Genomic DNA, 19,704 nt, shown 5'->3' with positions numbered 1-19,704 from the left:
CTGAGTACTTTGAAGTGTATACAGATGCAAATTTAAGGAGGCCTGGGCTCTGAAGCAGGTGCCAATGGAAATATTAAATAACTATCGTCTCAGTATTTTAAAGCTTGCTGAGATGTATTTTATTAAGTTAATCACTTACTGTGCTTGCTAATATTATTAAAGATATTTTTCATGTGAAAGAGCAGGGGAAAGAAAATAATTTCTTATTGCTCAATAAGGGGGTGAATAACAAAACAAAATATTTAACTTTCCCCTGAGAGAAATACCCTGGTAAAAGTGTGCATGATCCTCCAACACACTCTGAGTTAAAAAGCTGCTACTTATTCACAGCTACTGTCCCAGCTCAAGAAAAAAGGGATTTGTGCTTTTGGTGCTGGTGTTGAGTGACAGTGCCAGATTTAAGTCTCCTATTAATGCAAGATGCCTAGATACACAGAGACTTGCTGCATTTGCCCATAGACTGTCTTGAGCAGAATAATATTGTTACTAGATGTAAAACTAACAAGCTTTTCTTTAAAAATAAAGATGGGTATTTGCTGTGTGGAACTGGAGAATACACGTGCTTAACCTGGCTACTCAACTGTTACAGAAAGAGACCACAGTTTCCTTAAAAGGGAACTGAGGCTAAGGAATTGCTGAGCCAGATGACCAACACGCCTGCACTTTCTCAGGAGATGGAATACATTGCAAGTGTGAAATCCAATCCCTAGAGAACTAGGACTCTTCAATGCAGTTCATATAAAACATGTAGGACTTCTTGTGGAAACAAGTAAATAAAGAAACTGTTCCAGCTACTACATGGAGTAAAAATATTTTGCTAATTTAGCATAAAAATGAGAAATTATTTTGCCCAGATTTCATATAAAAACAATTAAGTCAGCTTATTTTTTAAAAAAGCATATTTTAAGTCTGGCAGTTTTCTACTGGAGTACTGTACATGGTGTTTTAAAGAGCTTTTAACCAGAAGAGTCACTGTTACAGAGCTAAACTTTACACTGTGTTTACATGCATACTGTTAACCATATAGATCTGACACAGATAAAAACTAAGACGCTGATCCTTATTTTGACAAACAAGACAGGTCTACATTGCAACCCACTTGATGTGTAATAAATAAATTTTCAGTATTAGAAGAAAAATTTTTAAATAAATAGATTTTGAAACCAAAATAAGGCAGTGCAGAATTATCGTGTAGAGAAAAGTATGTTTCTATGCCAACCAAAGAAGGTTGGTTAATAGATTAAAGGTTGAGATACAGTAGGTATTTTAATTCTCATTTAATTTAAAAACAAATGGAGTACAGGGTAAGGGATATCCCCCCACGATGCACATGCTATTCTGCTTGCAAACTTTAGCAAATATAAAATTTTTGAAGCTATTTTTCTTCACTGAATCTACAGGTTCTTATTTAGACCAAATGATTCTGTAAATTTGAGATACAATTAGAAGTCCACAAAAGCCAGTCTCGTTTCATAAAAACTGCTAAATATTTATGAAATCTAGACACTTCACACTTTAACTTTTTTTTTTTTTCCCATGCTTCGTTTAAATTCTGACCAGCAAGAACCTGCTTTTACAAATTGCCTACTGACACATTCATAAACTGGCTTGGGAAAAAACGTATAGATTTTGTCACAATGAATTTTAAGATCTTATATACACCTCAGAGTCTGGAGCTATGGCATTTCTCCAGAATAGTTCACAGTTCCCGCAGTTAATACAGTACTGCAAAATGGCACTAAAGTGCATAAATAGCTGAATGTTTGTTGAGCTAAAAGGTGCTGTGCAAGCTGAAGCTACTGCTTTGCCTTTATATAAAAGATCATTTTTCTTTGGGGTGGGGGTCCTACTTCTGGAATGCCACTGATTTTAATTTAAATGGAGGATTGTCTACCTTTCATCTTTCTAGAAGATGTAAAACGCCCCCTTTCTGACTCTTCTGTTTTTCAAATATAGCAAATGAGAAAACAGTACACTCTAAAAATGCGCTTCAAAATAATTTTCCAGAAATGGTATTTGAAAAAATTAAAAAAACAAAATGGAAGAATACAAGGTACTCCAGATGAAGAGTGGACATGCTCTTTGTAACTAGCTACGGATCTTCTGCTCAAATGAACATGCTGTTCATTTTTCTCAAAACATGAGTACTAAACTACCATAAATAAAATACATACAGTACAGAACAATTAAAACTTTTTTGTACAGCAGTTACTTTTACATTAAACTTACCATCTTTTCAGATGTGTTGAAAATTAGGACTCTAAACATGATTTTTTCAAACTATCATTTTTAACAATCTTGCACAGGCCCGACAATCAAAAACACGAAGCTTTGATTCAGATAGCTTGGCAGGTTTCACATACTTTAATAGGTAGGCTACTTTGAGATATGTTGGGTGTGGTTTTACTTAGGTGTTTAATTTTTATCAAAAGACAGTTTGATTATTCTTATTTAAATCTTTACATGAACTGGTTTTGTGCAATATCACTGCCAGTGTAGCTTGAGAAAACAAAATGTGTCTGGAACATTGACTGTAGTCCAAGTGTTGTCTACCACTTAAAAAAGTAAGTTTCCAGGAAATCCAGTGTGAGTGCACTTTGATGCAGGAAGTCAGTCCTAGAATAAATTTAATATTAAACAGGTACTGTTTCTACCACTGGTGATTTGATGCACTCTTCGTGCAGTCTGCTCTTTTCTGGGAGATTTAATGAATTCTCAGCAGGGTGCTCCTGTACGTGACTGTCGCCATTCAAAGCTGAAACAAACCCATCTTGAGAAGGACCTTTCAAGTATGAATGAAATTCCACTTGAGGGTGACTTGGCCTATGCTCAGTGTATAAACTGTTACAGGGAGCACTGCTATCACCTTCAGAAGATGAGCAGCAAACAATCACCGAGGGGTTTGCAGAAGGGTAGTGAGGGCTGCTAAAAGTTTCCTCTGATTGCCGTGTGTAGTCAACAAACTGTTCTGAAGTCATGTTGTAAGGCACCAGAGAAAGACTACCATTCTTGACAGCATCCCTTTCTGAGTAAGTCTCACTGATCTGGTTAGCAGTGCCAGCAATGTGGTTCTCTATTTGGTAATACAGATTTGAAGAGTTAGTATAGTATGAGGCATTTTTAGAGTGGTTTTCATGCACAGCAGTTCCATCAGAGTAGCAAAGGACAGAAGGAAGAGGCACCATATCAGCGTGGGAGCCCATGCTTTCTACAAAATCATCTGCTTTTTCTTCCTCCTCATCATCCTCCTCATCTTCCTCTTCCTCTTCATCATCATCTGATTCACTAGGGGCTAAACTCTGTGTGCTAGAATCTGTAACGCCACTACAAAAGCTACTCCCATCTTCCTCTTCCTCCTCTTCCCCTGGGCAGTCCAAGTCCTCGGCTGACTGAGAATGCATAACCGCAGCCAGAGGTTCAGTTTCAATCTCAAAATTTTCTGCAATTGAATATTCAACCGGATGGGGTCCTGGACTCATAGAACTAGTGTGTGCGCTTATCTCACTGTGGCAGCCATTTAGTGTCGGAACTTGCTGCTCTCTATTTTTCTCCAATTCAAGTTTCATTATCGTGTGCAAAAAGTGAGTCCGTACACGGATAGGGTTAAATTCAATTCTACCTGCTGTATTGCTACAGCCTTCTTTAGTGCAACCGCATGGAAAAGACATACGATCCACCTTGTGAAAAAAAGAATACACATTAACAATATGCAGCATAAGCCTGGTGATACGACAGAACCTAGACAGCCTACAGAAGTACAATATGGTACAAAATAGTGTCCTCAACATAAAAAGGCCATGGAACTGTTGGAACAAGGCCAGAGGAGGGCCATGAGGATGACCAGGGGACTGGAGCACCTCCCGTATGAAGACAGGCTGAGGAAGTTGGGGCTGTTCAGCCTGGAGAAGAGAAGGCTGTGTGGAGACCTCATAGCAGCCTTCCAGTATCTGAAGGGGGCTATAAGGATGGTGGGGAGGGACTCTTCATTAGGGACTGTAGTGATAGGACAAGGGGTAACGGGTTAAAACTTAAACAGGGGAAGTTTAGATTGGATGTAAGGAGGAAATTCTTTCCTGTAAGGGTGGTGAGGCACTGGAATGGGCTGCCCAAGGAAGTTTTGAATGCTCCATCCCTGGCAGTGTTCAAGGCCAGGGTGGACAGAGCCTTGGGTGAGATGGTTTAGTGTGAGGTGTCCCTGCCCATGGCAGGCGGGGTTGGAACTAGGTGATCTTAAGGTCCTTTCCAACCCTAACTATTCTGTGATTCTACAGCAGTGAAGTGGGATTCACCTCAAGAAATGCTTGTAAGCACAGTCAAAGCTAACAATAATTCAGAGGAGTTAGCCCTGGAATTCAGCAGTACTCATAGGAACAGCAAGGGACACATACATGCAGCAATGTTACAAAATAAGAAAAATATGTTTCTGCTCCATAGGTGAAAGCATTATACATTGGAACCAAAAAAATATGTAGTTTTTCTATTTATGGATATGCTACCCCTTTACTTCATGTTGTGCTCAAATCCTGGCAAAAGCATTACCAGAAAAGCATCTTAAAATTTGGTAAAAATCATGGAAAATAAAAACCTATTAAAAGAAAATGAATTATATATAAAAAACTTTATGAAGTTGGCAACAGGGACACCTGACCACAAAAAGTAGGAATAAAAGCTGAAGTACATTTTACAAGATATTCCAGTCAACAGCAGATGCAATATTGCAAGTTCAGCAGACTGTGGGCAGAACTTACATATCTCATAATATCTACCTTAAATTCCTAAAGATGTGTCCAAATCCACATTCTGGATAGTTTGGTTACATAGTTTGAGGTCTATGATTTTCATCTACACTGCAATACCCAAACATCAAATATGAATGCAGAGGAAAACCATATAACACAATCTAGTACATCTTCCTCACATGTGCAGATGAAAACAGGAACAGCAAACAGAACGTATTATTTAAAATGGCAGAGAAAGTTTAGCATGGATTTAAGAGAAGATGAAAAATGCATTCAGGGACATTCCTTTAAGGACATTTACAGCTGTACATAGGACACTATGTACAATTCAAAATGCCTTTTCAGTCTGCAGAGGAAAAAAACTACCTGCTATATTAGCAGATGTATTTTTCATTGCTTACATGCAAATTTCTCATGCAGCCATTTTAAGCATCATGCATGTTAAATAAAGTGTCATTTATTGTTTCTCATTGAGTTTGGACTATAATTCACATTTGGGAAGTATGTGAATTGTCTCTAAAATGAAAAGTAATATCCCTTTTTAAGTCTGCAGGCTACCGATTCTTTTGCTGTCTGCAGCTGCCTATTCAGATAAAGGCCAAAGAGGAATATGAGGAGCAGGATATTTGTATAAGAACAAAAAAGACCCCAAACCCCGAGCAACGTATGTGCCTAAATCAATCATAAAATAAAGGAGTTTAAGGAGATTGTTGATATTGCACATTATATACTTATAAAGGTAGGTCTAAAATAACTGGTTTAACATCCACAAGTGTTATTGGCTAATACTTAACATGCACAACTACCCAGCCCCTTGTTAGTTAAATAAGATAGAGACATTTACCTGACATTTTATGCCTGCAAGACTGCAAGTGCAAGTTTCTGGATCACAGAACACACGGCAGTCACAGCCACAATCCTCTCTGGACAGTCGGATGGCCCGCAGCTCGTGTTTTTCTTCTACATCAATCTTCTTCACTCCAGAAGCTCTCAGCAATGCCCTTCGCTTTTTTGTTGGCAGAGGTTGTAGAAAGAAGTACTCATCTACTTCAGTGTTGTCTAAATCAATATCATCATCAGAAATGTCATCCAGCGTCAGCGTATTAGCTTCCTCAGATTCCACTGTACCATTCTTTGTCATCTGTTGCATAGAACAATTTAACAAAGTCCTTTAACTATACTGTCACACGTGCCATATATGCAAACAGATGCAAATACATGTAATGCATTATGAATGTGCACAACTGTATGTAACACAACTACAGGGTTCATAAAAGCTCTTCTACAGAGAAAATTGCTTGAGAATCAAGAGAATATCAAATGTTAAAGGGCAGAGAGATGACATTCACTACAAAAAATATATTTTCTCAGTCTCAGGCTATTCAGATTAAGCATGGTACTACACAGCAAATGTGAAACAAGTGCAGACATATTACTTATTCTGTCATATAATCAATCCCTTTTATTAATTGTTCTATGAAATAATTTTCCTTAAAATGGAAAAACAAACAAACCCCCCCCCAGATTCCAAATGTTCGCCTTCCTCTATGTTGATGAGGCTGCTGATTTACACCAGCCAAGCACCTGGTTTCCTACTTTTGTGGAGAAAACATGGTGCACCTGTGTGATAATTATATACTGATGAAGTCTCAAGTCTCATCTGCCTTAAAAGTTTCATCAGGGGCACCTCAGAAAAATAGTCCCAGTGAATGTAATTTGAATGTTTCTTACCTATAGAAAAAATAGCCTTCTAACTCTTTCTCTGATTTGCCTTATTTACTTGCAGAAAGTTTCAGCTTGCCATGTTATCCCAAATAATTTTTTAGGCACCAGATACAGATTAAATAAGGAAGTCATATCTAACATTGCCTGTTTCTTGTGTATTTCAATGCTTAGACATTTAACAATTGTCACTCTAAATGTACCTCCCACTTTTTCCTCCTCCTAAATCCTGTCATCTCCATCTAGCTATGCTTTTGTGTGTAAGAAAGCAGTCCTGAATCTTACCCATTTCAGTATTTCTACTTTTATTATATTCCCAGCTGTTTGATTTTCCCATTAACAGTTTGTCCTTTCCACAATCTTTTGGATTGTAACTGTCATTTATGGCATTACTGAGTTACTTGACAGTGAACTCCTACTGACTGCTTACTCTTAGTAATTGCAGTTTTATGTTTATGACAACTGTGTAAGCCAGCCACAGAAAAAACTCCCAACCAATTATTCCTGACTTGTAAAGTCAGGTTAAAAGCAGTACTATTCCCTCTGGAGGAGAAGAGCATCAGTGTCACAACTGGTAGTCCTTATATATGGTCTACATGTATGCATCACGCTGCACAAAGAAAAATGCTCCTGAGAGAGATTCCTTCTTAGGAATTCAGCACCATATTTAGTTCACACAGACGTATTCTGCCACTTCCACAACCCTGCTTTATAGGCATTACTGTTTCCTTTGCTTTTCAATGTATTCTCAATCTTTCTCCATGACTGCTGCCTCTAAGAGCTGCTGTCATTTTATTTCATGTTTCAGTTTGTTTACCATGTCTGTTACCCCTATGACATTCAAATCTCTTTATGTATGTACACTTCTGCCTCCTTCTTCATCTCCAATGCAGCCATTTGCAAAATGTCCTCTCAAACTTGCCTCAGATAGTTTTTTTTCTCTATTTTCTATTATTCATTTCCCTTTACAGTGGCTGGAAAGGAAGGGGCAAGAGCTCCTTCACTGAAGATGTTACCTAATTGGCCTGCCTGGCCCTGGCACAATGGAGAGATTAGTTACAGCAGGTATTTCAATGTTATTAGTTCAGTAAGGTAGGAAAGACAATGTCAGAAGTCATCCTTTTTTCTGTATAATCTACTGTGAGAGACAGGTAAATCCACAGAGTGATTAAATGCACCTTGAATTAGCTGCCTTTAGCCAGTGGGAGGGAATATTCCGCTGTACATGCAACTCAGCCTGAATGTTCAAATCCAGAATGGCATTATCCTCGATTTTTTATGTTTTTCATTTTTTTGTTAGCTAGGTAATATGAAATAGGAGAATGACCCACCTAAGAATTCTGAATTCTCTAGTTTTAAATACACAAGGCTCATACCACTCTTTAAGCAGATCACTGTTGTTTAAATGCCTATCAGAATTTAAGCTGGAAACCGGGGAAGAATTCTAATCCCTGCTTCTGTAATTATTTTAGTAATTTATTCAATTAGTATTTAATAAAAATTCAATTTCAGGGCTCTTACCCATGAGGTGAATGCTCTAACTGCTCAGCTTACACGGGCACCTACAGAACCATACCAAACCCGTCATGCATTTCTCCTCCTTCTCCTGCAAATCTTAACTGCTTTGTCACACACAGAGCAAACGAATTAATGAAATGGAAGATCTGAAGAATTCTTGAACAAGTTATTGTGTAACTACAGAGGGAGGAAGATTACCGAGACCCATCAAATACATTTTCCAATGCAGAACTTTAGGGTAACATTAAGTTCTCTTGATTGTCATAATATTGCTCATCTGAATTAAACTTGATATGCAGAGGGGTTAAATTTCTCTCATAAAGCTCAAAGGTAATGTCATAACAACAGAACAGGGCAAGGGCCAATGAATATGTGAAGCCTTTGGGTGAAATTCACTTCAACTGTAAAATGTGAAAAATTCAGGTTAGCACCTTTGCCTCCTGTAGCTGGAAATTATTCCTTACAACTTCCCACAAAGGAAACCAACTCTGTCCATAGACCCAGAAGCCTTAACATCACTAGCATCACGCTAATAATTTTAACAGATCTTAATTTGAGGAGACATTATGAGTAAGCAATAAGGACTATTTCACCTAATTTATTGTGCTTACTCATAATGTTTTCTCAAATGACAATGTATTAAAGCAAAGCCTACCTTGTACCTTTCATCTTGACAAGATGGCTTTTTCGTTAGATTCTTCACACTCTGCTGCTGACAAGTGTTTGTTTATGCCACTGTCAGCAACGTTTACACCAAAGTGCTGGTGCTAAATGGCTAAAGTGACTTGATAACGATTTTAAAGTCTTTATCTGCTTTTAATTAAGAGAAGCTTCTTATTTCTCTCTTCACCTTTAGCATGTAAAAGAATAAACTGCACCTAATATTATAAAGGCACAATTTCAATATATTCCTGTATTTCTATTTTTTCTTGACAAATTTTAAATGTTTTCCTGTTAATCCAGAAACCATGTGAATGGCCATGTGGCTCTTCCATCTCTACAATGGGAAATCAGCAAGACCAAGTTGTCTTAAGCAAATAAAACACACTGAGTGCTTTACAGCGACTCTTCACTAGTTCAGTGAGTCCTGGATTTAGTCTGGGGAGGGAAAGTAGTTTTTATTTGATTTTTTTACCCCAAGTGTATAGCTACAGATGTAACTGAGCTGAGTTTAATGGACTACTTCAGAAAGGAAGTTTTCTGTTCCCTATTTTTTCATACATGCTGGAGAGTGATGAGAAATATTTTACACTAGTAAAAGATTTAACACTAGTAAGATGTTAACAGTTTTAAGCCAGTCTCAGGATTCTGAAGACCTAAACACAGTTTCTTAGTATTTCAATTAAAACTTTGAAGTCAGTGTACCAGTCTCAGTATGTGCTAGTATTGTCACATCAACTGCTGAGTATCAATGAAGAAAGAACCCCACCACTCCTGAATTAAGTGTACAGAAAAGGACTATTTGGTAAAAGGAAGCAATTAAAATTAGGACAGAGAGAGGAAAGCCAATCAGGCTTTCCTTACTTACTGAATACTTACGAAGAAATTTAGCATGAACTTAACAGTCACAATAAAGATTATCATCCACTTAAACAAGTGACTGGGGGGATGGAAGAACATACTGTATTTGGAAGAGGAGCAGGAAGTAGAGTCCATGTCCCAGAAAAGGGAGTGGGCTGGTGTGAAGTTAATGAAGAATAGAGATTTGTCCCACCTAAGGGGAGACTTAGGAAAGCACACAGAGCCGAGCACTGCTCCATACAGATGAAAGCTAAAAGGCTTCATCCAATCTTTAAAAGTAAATAGGACCTGTGATTATTCTTAATTTACTTTCTAGCTATAAAAAGGAAAAGCTAAAGATTTGCATGCCTTACTATTCTTTATCCACTCCACTGAGATTCCTGGAAGCCATCCAAGGGAACTACACAGAGTCACTGGTTACACTGACAGAGCTCAATTTACACTTGGTGCTCTGAAGATGCTGTGATATGAGATGTTTAGAGGCATAATCTCTACTAGTGATAAATCATACTCCAGCCTTTGGTGTCCAACCTGTCCAAATATCCACCTTTAATTTACCTTTACCCTGAGTGGTTTTATGTTTGTTTGTTTTCATTATGACAATTCACATTTTATGAACTATTCAAGAATCTATTTAGCTATTCAAATAATAGAAAAAAAACAAACAACAAACAAAACCAAAAAACCAACCAAACAAACAAAAAAACCCACAAAACCCCACACCAATTAGGAAACTGAGAAAAGAAAGTCATTACAATAGTAAGGGTCATACACACTTCTTCAGGAGTTCAGACACAGAACTCATGAACATGGTTCCTTCTATGGGAAAAATACTGAAAGGCATTTCTTAAACTTGGAGGGTACCCGGGCAACTGCAGTAGTATCTGAAACAGATTCAGTATCACAAAAGGGGCTATGGAGCACAGCAGTTTGGCTACAACTCTAAATATTGTTCAGTTAATTACAAGATTCATCTGAAGAAGAGCCTGAAATACATATAACACCAGTCATTACACGGGAAGTCTTTCATCCACTCCAAAAACATAGCAAACCCAGAAGTTCTGCTACCAGTTTTAAAGACCCATAAGGGACACTTCCAAGAACACAATCCTCTTTTCTAGTCTCCTCTACTGAAATACAGACTCTTCCCCCTCCTATGCTACATTTAAATAAAGAACTTCAGAACTGTAGCCAAGATTTGTTCTGGCTAAACTGATAGAGCCAGTTAATTTTTCTGACATGTTCCTTCTTCAACACAGACATCCTCTGGTGAAGCATTACAAATATGACCATATAAATTGGTACACGGAAAAAATAAGCATTTTTAGTATTAGTTTGTTACTGTTAGCCAAATTCACTCAAGTTGGCCAAGAAAATAAGCTCTTTCACTTTCTATACGTAGAATGTTACCATTCCCCTGTCTAACAGGGCACTGTACAAGGGCTCAGAAGACTGCCTCTCCCTGCCACTTCCAGACTTCTGCTGGACACCCTATTCAAGGCTAACTTCCACCACTCTCTGCCTCAGTTTTCCTCTCTGTAGGAAACAGGAAGTAAATAACAATCTCGCTGTAAAGAACTCTGAGACACACATCAATAAGAGCTATAACAGCACTTGGTAATACTGAACAAAAATAATGTGTTCAGTAAAAATAAAATAAAATAAAACTTAGAAAAATGCCATTGTTTTGATTGAAAATGGAGGTGACGGAAAGGAAATGGTTTTGTTTAACACACATGTACTGGGGCCATATAGCTCTGTCACTGTTCATTTAAACAAATAAGGCAGGGATCAAAGTCTTGAACAATTCTTACCTTTAATTTTAGAGAATTGAGTTTTTCCTCCCGTAGATGCTCTCTTAACATCTCTCGGTGAAGCCTCTCCTGTTCCATTGCAAACTCTCCAAGCGTGTACTGGCGCACACTGTTGTGGCGAGTAGACATTCCCAGTGTGCTTCCCCCTTGGCTGGGAACACTGGTGAATCCTTGCCTTCTCGTGAAGTAATACACAGTAACACAGTTAAAATGGACATTTTTTGCTCTCTTCCGCTTCTCTCTCTTCAGGATTGAAGAAGCTAGAACAGATGGAGATCACAGTATGAGTGATAACTTGCACTCAATATAGCAAATTCATCACTTGTGTAGTTCCACCTACCTTAGCAATACCTGACTGTACACAACGAGGTTCTGACACATGCAGTTGAAATGAGGAGATAACATTAGAAATACTTAGTATATCTACAAACCTAGAAGTCCTTCCAAACTGCTACAATCATAAACACCATTATCTACTTTAGATCAGAAATCCTTGGCCAGAACTGTTGTTCCATAGCATTATGAACATGTTTTTTCCTTTTACCAAAGAAGAAAACAAGTCCCAGGAAAATTAACTTCTTTCACAGGGTCGCCTCAAAGATCCAGTGACTTGCTGCTTTTCAAACCCCTGCAAACAAGCCGTATGTATATGACAGCAGTGAGGAGAACAACAGACCCAATCTCTCACAGGTCTACATACACCGTTACTATTCTGTCAGCAAAGATTAGCTGTAGAGATCTGCAACTACATCTTTAAAGCATTGGATCACATTGGCAGAAAAGATTTCTACCTCTTACAATCCAAAATGTTAGAAATTAGTGTTAGAAAAACTATCAAGGTGGTATGTTGAGTGCTTCCGACTGAGAAATTAGTACCATCATCACCAGAGAATAATACAGGAATAATAGTGATTAACAATAAGATCCACTTTTTCTTTACTTTCATCCTCTTTCTGCTGCCATCCACTGAATACATGTGTGTGTATATATTTTACGTGTAGAATTTTGACAAATAATTAAATCTAATTCTTTTCTGATTCCCCTCACGCTCATGCGCAGTTTCGCATGCACATATGCAGTATCATAGAAAATAGATTTCTTTACAAAGAAATGCCAAATTTTAACTGTTAAATATTGTCTTTTTTCTACAGACATTTAGTAACTCCTTCCACCGATGATGATCTATTGTTTCTCACTAGTAACAGTGGTGAGCCTTTAGAGAAGGAAAAAGAAAGAGACACAAATGTTAGGTAAGAGACACCACCTGATTTTTTAGATGACCAACCTGATCTATTTGATTTATTGCAAAATAGCAACAGGATGTTGAGAATGCAGATAGGTAAGTCATTGCTTTGCAGTTTACAAGCAACAATTGAGGAGGTCTGAATTATCCTCTTACGCCTTTAGCAGATGTGAGCTACCTGTCAGGATTCAGGCAGTAAGATGATTTAAAAGGTGCCCGACCACTCTAGAAAGACTTGGAACTATTCTGTAGGAGCAGTAAAAGCAACAAGATGTACACTCCAAATCTAAAGCTTCCAATCTAGAGATTGAGAACACCTGGCCTTCAGCCTTGGCTTCATAACAGGTCTGGTTTATTGTCACAAACAGACTTAATTCTCCAATATTATTATATAGTGAAATGTTAATCACCATGAATGTGAAAACTCCAAACTTCTACATGAATTAATTCAGTCTAACAAACAGCATAACCTACCTATATGAAAACCAAATTTCAGTATATAATAATAGTATATTAGAAAATACAGTCCTAAAACTAAATTTTAGACAGTATACCCTGATGACATAATCATAAAGCTATTTGGGGCTCAGAAAAACACTAAAATAGTGTTATTTTTCCTAAATACTGAAAAACAACTGAAAGTATGGCTTATTGTATAAATAACATGCACTTCAGATATGCTGCAGGTATGTTAGATGAAAAATATGAAGCACATAAATAAGCTCAGGTCCTATATCCACTTACATGCTCTCAGTGAAGGGTGTTCCAAAAAAGGCACAGGATGTACAGAGAGGAATCAAAAGATAAACTCTGTCACATCAGGCATGTTAAAATTTATATCCAAGTTTTAGTAAATCTCGTATCAACAGAGCCTGACAAAAATATTTACAGGAAGCTTTGAGTGGGGGAAAAGGTTTATTTTGTTAGAAGAGACTAGTTCACAGCGGTCTAGTTCATAGGTGTGTGTCAGTTTTGTCCTAAGTTAGATATTGTTTTAACCTACTGATCTTTTTCATATATGCCAGAGTTTCAAAACAAATCTACCTTAATAAAGCCAATTTTTTTAGAGTTTAGAGGACAGGGTAATTTTGATATTGTGTCATTCTCTTTCAAGTTAGCATAAAAGCAAATACTCTGAGTCAGAACCTTCACTGCCTATATGCTCTTACGCACAGGAAAGTGCATATTAAAAAATGCTGCTTCTGCTGAAGAAGCAGATACATCTGCTGGGAGGTATCCAATTTCTGATACAACAGTATTGATGTTATTTGGCTCTCAACTGGATCTTGCTCTTATTTCAGAAGACATATTGACAGCTACTGCAGGGCAAGCAGCTGACTAAGAAAAAAGAACCAGCTACAAATGGAATGAGAGTTAAAAATACACTAAAATTGTAAAGGAAAGATAGAAGGTTAATCTTAAATATATATATATATGTATGCTTCATGAGGAAATAGAAGGCAATTGTGCCTATAAAACTGCACAAGTTGTGAATGCCCTTGAATCCTCATCTGTAAACTTCAGTATCTACCACATAAGGTCTACATTTATAGTAATTTGTTTTTAGACCTTAGCTATGGAACTCCTGACATGGCTGCTTACTGGCAGGAATACCAAACGCTGCAATAAAAGTACTTCCATTTAAATCTGCCAATCTCTTTATGGAAGAGATACTACTTTCATACTGCTTTCTATACATAAGGAAATCAACCTTCAGTTTTATTCACAGGCTACACGCTAATATTAATAGTTAACTGAAGCTAGGCAGAAGACTGTGATCTAATTACTTCCAGCTGAAAAAGAAAAATCAGAACATCATCTATGATAAAAACTGGATTACATCAATGAGCTTTTCCACTCCATGGATTTTTGACTGGGTGGTGGTGCCCATGTGCATGCTGTCAAAATTTAGAATGTGAATTTCAGACATCACTGTACATTTATGCCCAAAAGTTTGGTCAGCAGTTTCTCAGTAGGACTGTCACAAGCTGTCTTTCAAAAACCCATTAGCACATTTCTCCAACCTTTTTTATAGTTCTTATCACTTTTAGTAATTATAATATCAGCGCCACGCCATCACAGTTGCTTGTTTGGTTTTTTTTTTAATAGATCACTGACAAAAATGTTAAGATAGAATTAAGCTGAACTTGAAGAAAATGCTGTCGTACTGTAACTGCAACACCGCCAGTGCTATAAACCCAGCACTATACAACTGTAATGAAGACAGCATAAGAGCTGACATGTATTTGTTATAAATTACATCAAAGTTCATGGCTTTATTTATTAATATGATAGTTCTGAGTCAGACAAATTCTATGATAATCTGTGTAAGTGAACAAGCATGTAAACATTCAGAGCTCTCAGACTGCACATGATTATTTTTTTCTGAAACACATCCTATCTTTTGGGTTTGCTTCTGTCTCACCCAAGAGCTCATTAAAGGGAAGAGCTAAGGCTAGAGTCATCTCTTCTGTGTTACTGCTAGGAAGTAGTCAGAATATATTCATATTTATGAGAATGTTGTTTACAAGAACAGATCAGGCAGGAACTGCAAGAGATCACAGGATTTTATTTGATTATGCAAAAGCATAGGTTAGAGATGTCAGCGAGAGGACTGGACACTTTTGACTACCTCAGTAACCAAGGACACAAAAGGAAGCACCACAGAGGTGCTATATCCTTGCTCTACTACTCTAGTCCTAAAGTCTCTGAGGAGATGCCTTAAAATGACCTCAAAAAAATTATTATTAGATATTGAATGCAACTATCGAACAATTTTCCAATATCAGGGACAAAGCTGTAACTTATTCATTCCTATTGCTTCAAGCCAACCAGAACTGAGATTCTCAGCTCATCTTATCAAGAGTTGGGGCATATGCTATTTTGCGTGCACTGTACCTTACATACTACATTCAAGTCTGTTTTAATTACTGCTAAGGACATTGCTTAGCTCAAGACAGAGCAGAAGGATATACAAAATACATATTTTCTGATATACTGGAAAGCATGAACATATGCCCAGACAAAGTTTACTGACGTTAATCAGTTACTAAGCTCCCTTTAAAATGAGGGATGCAGACCGTGCAAGCTTGCATGCCTCTTGGGAGTCAGTTGCAAAGGTTTTTGCAGGGAAGCAAAAGCCCTAAACCTAAAAATTTATCCAGAGAGAATGTAAACACCACACTTTTCTAGAAGAGATTTAGTAACAGCTTCCCTGCTTGGCCAGTCTCAAGAAAGTATTTACATGCTGTCTGCCTGTGTAACAAGTGGTATCAGGGGATGCCACTATCAGCTGTTCCGCACAAAAAGGGTGACAGGCAGAGTGTGCTAGGACTGCAACGATGAGACTTTTTAGCAGCTGCTGGACACATGCTGTCAACAAGAGCTAGATGCCACCATCTCTTTCTAGCAGTTCAAGGCAAGTGAGGATGCCAGAGGGAACAGTAATATTCATCATCACCAAAAACTGTCCTATGGATCACACATGATCTTTAACAGATTTCTATACTACAGCAGAATGCATTTGTTCATCCCTTCCTCAGTTATTAATCTCTCTCCCTCATAACAATTTTCTTTATGCACAGCATTTATAATTTATTTCATGACTACATACAATATTTCTGCCATTTCTCCTTATGTAAAATTCCTGGCATATGTACTTTTTTGGATACTGAACATACAGGGAATCTCTAAGGTTTCCAGAATTTAAAAGACCTGCAGAATGTCTAAGCACTACATACCAATGTTTTTTATTACAGCCCTTCAGTTTTCAGTATTTCAGTAAGGTCCTTTTTTGGTCAGTGACTGTAGTACACAATAGAGATAACTGTTCAGCAGTCATTTCGGTGATTTATTCATAAGGCTGCACACCGCCATGGAATAAGCTTTGTCTAATTCAAGACAACCTTTTCCCACACGTTACCACTCTCCCACACCACCACTCATCCAGATTGCGTAGACTAAGGCTTGACTCTAAGGCTGTCTTACCCAACCTGTGGTTTATTAGACACAGAACGCCAACTATCAAAAGATTAAAACCAGAATAAACACACAAACATCATTATGGTTGTTCCCACAGGTGATAAATTATGCACCGCCTCCTACACTGGGACACTAAGTCATAATTGTTATTACCAACATTCTTATTTAAATGGTTGCAATTTAAAATGGTAGCATTTTACCTATTGAAAAGTACAATTTCTATCACCCAGTGGCATACAAGATAGTTTACCAGAAAGACAGTGTCCCTCAGATTAATTTTTTTCTAAGATTAAACGTACTTGATCAAGTGCATTAAATGCATTTTTCTAGACAGTGTGGCCCATATTGAGCATGAAACACATACACACTGTGTGTGTGTGGCCACACTAACCCATTTTTCAGAGATACTCTAAAAATAAAACTTAAAATTCAAAACTGAAGAAAGTATCAATGTAAAATACATATATATATACAGCTATCATGAAAATAACAATAGCCTTAAACAATAAAACTTTCCTGTAAAATAGTTTCCATGGCTGCTGTTCTTTCTCGCTTAGGTTGCTGTCTCTCATACATCTCTGTCACAATGACGATCAATGGGAGAAAGGCAAATACTACACATAGCTGTTTGACAACAGAACTTCCCTGTCAGATTGATCCTGGTTAAAGTATGTTGTACAAAGCACTGATCCGGGCTGGAATTCTGTCACCAAACAAACATAGCAAGTGAGGAAATACTTCCTGGGGTTGGGAAAAGACTCCTGTCCTGGGTTCAGCAGTAGCAGTCATTTTTCCCCTTCTTGGTAGCTGGTGCAGTGCAGTGTTTTGACTTTCAGCCTGGGAACAGAGCTGATAGCGATGTTTTGGTTTGGCCAAGGACTTTGTGAGCCTCATGCTCTGCCAGGGAGGAGGGGAAGCCAGGAGGAAGCAGAGACAGGACACCTGACCCAAACTGACCAAAGAGCTATTCCATACCACAGCACGTCATGCCCAGGGATGTAACTGGGAGTTAGCCGGAAGGGCTGGGAGACTGCAGGGTTGGAGGAGGTATCGGTCGGTGCTTGGTCGGGCTTGGGGGGCGAGTTATCGGTCAGCTGGTGCTGAGGTGTTGTATTCTCTTCCCTTGTTATTTCCTTTATCATTGTTACTGTTGGTGGTAGCAGTAGTGATTTGTGTTACACCTTAGTTACTAAACTGTTCTTATCTCAACCCGTGGGAGTTGCATTCTTTTCAATTCTCCTCTCCATCCCTCCGGGAGTAGGGGGAGGGAATGAAGGGGGGGGGGGTGTGTGAGTGAACGAGTTACCTGACTGGGTTTAAACCACGACACTCCGCAGCAAAGATGGCAAGAAAAATGAGAGCCATTCAAGTCACATGAGGTTAGAGAATGTCCACCAACAACTAATAAGAGAATAAAGTAATACATATGGCAAAAAAGTGTAAACATACATCCAGAAGAATGTGTGAATAGACAAGAGTGAAGAAGGATGCAGCAAGGCACAGATTCGTAACAAATCACTGTCAATATTTTTGTAATATATTTAAATGTGACTAGAACACTGTGGTTAGAGACTGCCTCCTCGGTGTTGTAGGTATATGGAAGAAATCACCAAGTCCTGCTGCTGAGTTAGTTTCAAACAATAGTTGCCATCAAGTTATTTCTACCAACACGTTCACACTTATAAGATTTTTTGCACTTACTTTCGTATTACAAACAATTTTTTTTCTGTATTATTGGGAGACTGAAGAATTTCATTTGCAGCTCATTTTCTACAGCTTATTCAAAGCAGCTCTCTAACTTCTGAAACTGCGCCTTTCTTTCTTCGCCCTACTACCCACCAAGGTATTTTCAAAGCACGGAGTGGGATGCTAGAAGCAGAGGAGATTACTACTGATCTCTGCACGTAGGGGTGAGCTGTATCTGTAATATATTTCTTGTGTTTTGGTAAGAGATGACATCACAGGCCCATCCAACTCCCAGCTCCCAATAAAAGTACTTTTACAGAGGGGAAGATCAATATTTACACTAGCAGTCCAGGGTATCTTTATGAGAATCATCCAAGTCTCATTTGTATATGAATAAATTATAACCAACGAAATAGGTAAGCAACAGTAATAATGCACTGGTAGACTGAAACAAAGTTTTCCTGAATTGCACTACACAGCCCCACTTTTCTTTTGCCTTTGAACATCCTCATTTTCCTCTCTGGGCAGTGGAGGTACAGCACTGGCATACCTGTGAAAGACACAGTGGTCTCTTCTGTGTGTTTGGAAGCCAAAACAGAACCCAAAATCTCCCACTCCAGAAGAGATCCCACTGCAGCTGTATTTGTCCATGAAAGCCTGCTTCCTAATTTGACAAAATCCTGACAGGAATGACATTTTAAGCCCATAGTGTTTTTCAAACATTTTTCATTGAGAAAACTGGTAGTTCTTTGATTATGAAACATAAATGATTTCAGTTCTGGCTGAACTCCGAGACATAAGCACTTTCTTCTGCTGTCTCAGCTATTCTCCTGATGTCAAAGGCACATTAAAATAAATGTGAACCATATGGCTAGCTGGCAGATTACTAGCACTCTTGCATCAATGAGGGCAAAGCAATTCATTGTCACCAGCGCAAAAATATCCTACGCACATGAACATTTCAAAAGGCTGGAAAACCCATGTATGAAGCAGCCTTTTGGATTAAAGCCCTATCTTAGACCAGAGGAAATGCTGCTTTTCTTTCTGTCTGCTTTTTAAACACTCTTAGTGCCATATAAACCGCTATGGCAAGAAGGATTAACACTATCCTCCACCCGCTCCATTGACTTTCCCATGCCATGTTTCATCAAGTCTTAAATCCACAGAACTGCAAAGCCTAACCCATCATGGTAATCCAGGTCAGAACATCAATTAAAAAAGCCATCTTGCTCTGCAAGTTCCACAGAAAATAAGAACAGGGAAAAGGGTCATATTCCAGAAATTGCTTCTATGTCTATCTCCTACCTCTCCTTCTACCCAACTGCCTCCCAAAAGACATCTTTCTAAGATTTTCCATACACTAAATTAACAAATTTTAAATGCTTAATGATGAAACGCTTTCCCTGCATGCTGGAAATCCACATTAGAAGGGAATGCTGTGACACACAATATATGCTCCAAAAGAAATGTGGGCTTGGGG

At 38.1% G+C, this 19,704-nt stretch overlaps 1 protein-coding gene across 8 annotated transcripts in view; it reads right to left on the bottom strand.

Moving 5' to 3' along the window:
• Nucleotides 1-1,262: 1,262 nt before the first annotated feature.
• The window catches only part of CSRNP3 (cysteine and serine rich nuclear protein 3), a 101,712-nt gene continuing 83,270 nt past the window's right edge, over nucleotides 1,263-19,704 (bottom strand). For all 8 annotated transcript variants that reach the window (XM_061452403.1, XM_061452393.1, XM_061452385.1 and 5 more), the window contains 3 exons: nucleotides 11,315-11,574; nucleotides 5,584-5,880; nucleotides 1,263-3,677 (listed from right to left, as the gene is read on the bottom strand). In XM_061452403.1, coding sequence (XP_061308387.1) covers nucleotides 2,634-3,677; nucleotides 5,584-5,880; nucleotides 11,315-11,574 — 1,601 coding nt within the window. In that variant the 3' untranslated portion in view covers nucleotides 1,263-2,633. The remainder of the gene's footprint in view (nucleotides 3,678-5,583; nucleotides 5,881-11,314; nucleotides 11,575-19,704) is intronic.

Source organism: Pezoporus flaviventris, unplaced genomic scaffold (genome assembly GCF_033815535.1).
Source record: "Pezoporus flaviventris isolate CSIRO_AGI_PZ_B2104156 unplaced genomic scaffold, CSIRO_AGI_Pfla_v1 ptg000001l, whole genome shotgun sequence".
NCBI lineage: Eukaryota > Metazoa > Chordata > Aves > Psittaciformes > Psittacidae > Pezoporus > Pezoporus flaviventris.
Note: the sequence above shows the minus strand (reverse complement) of the source record. Positions and strands in the feature narration are given on the sequence as shown.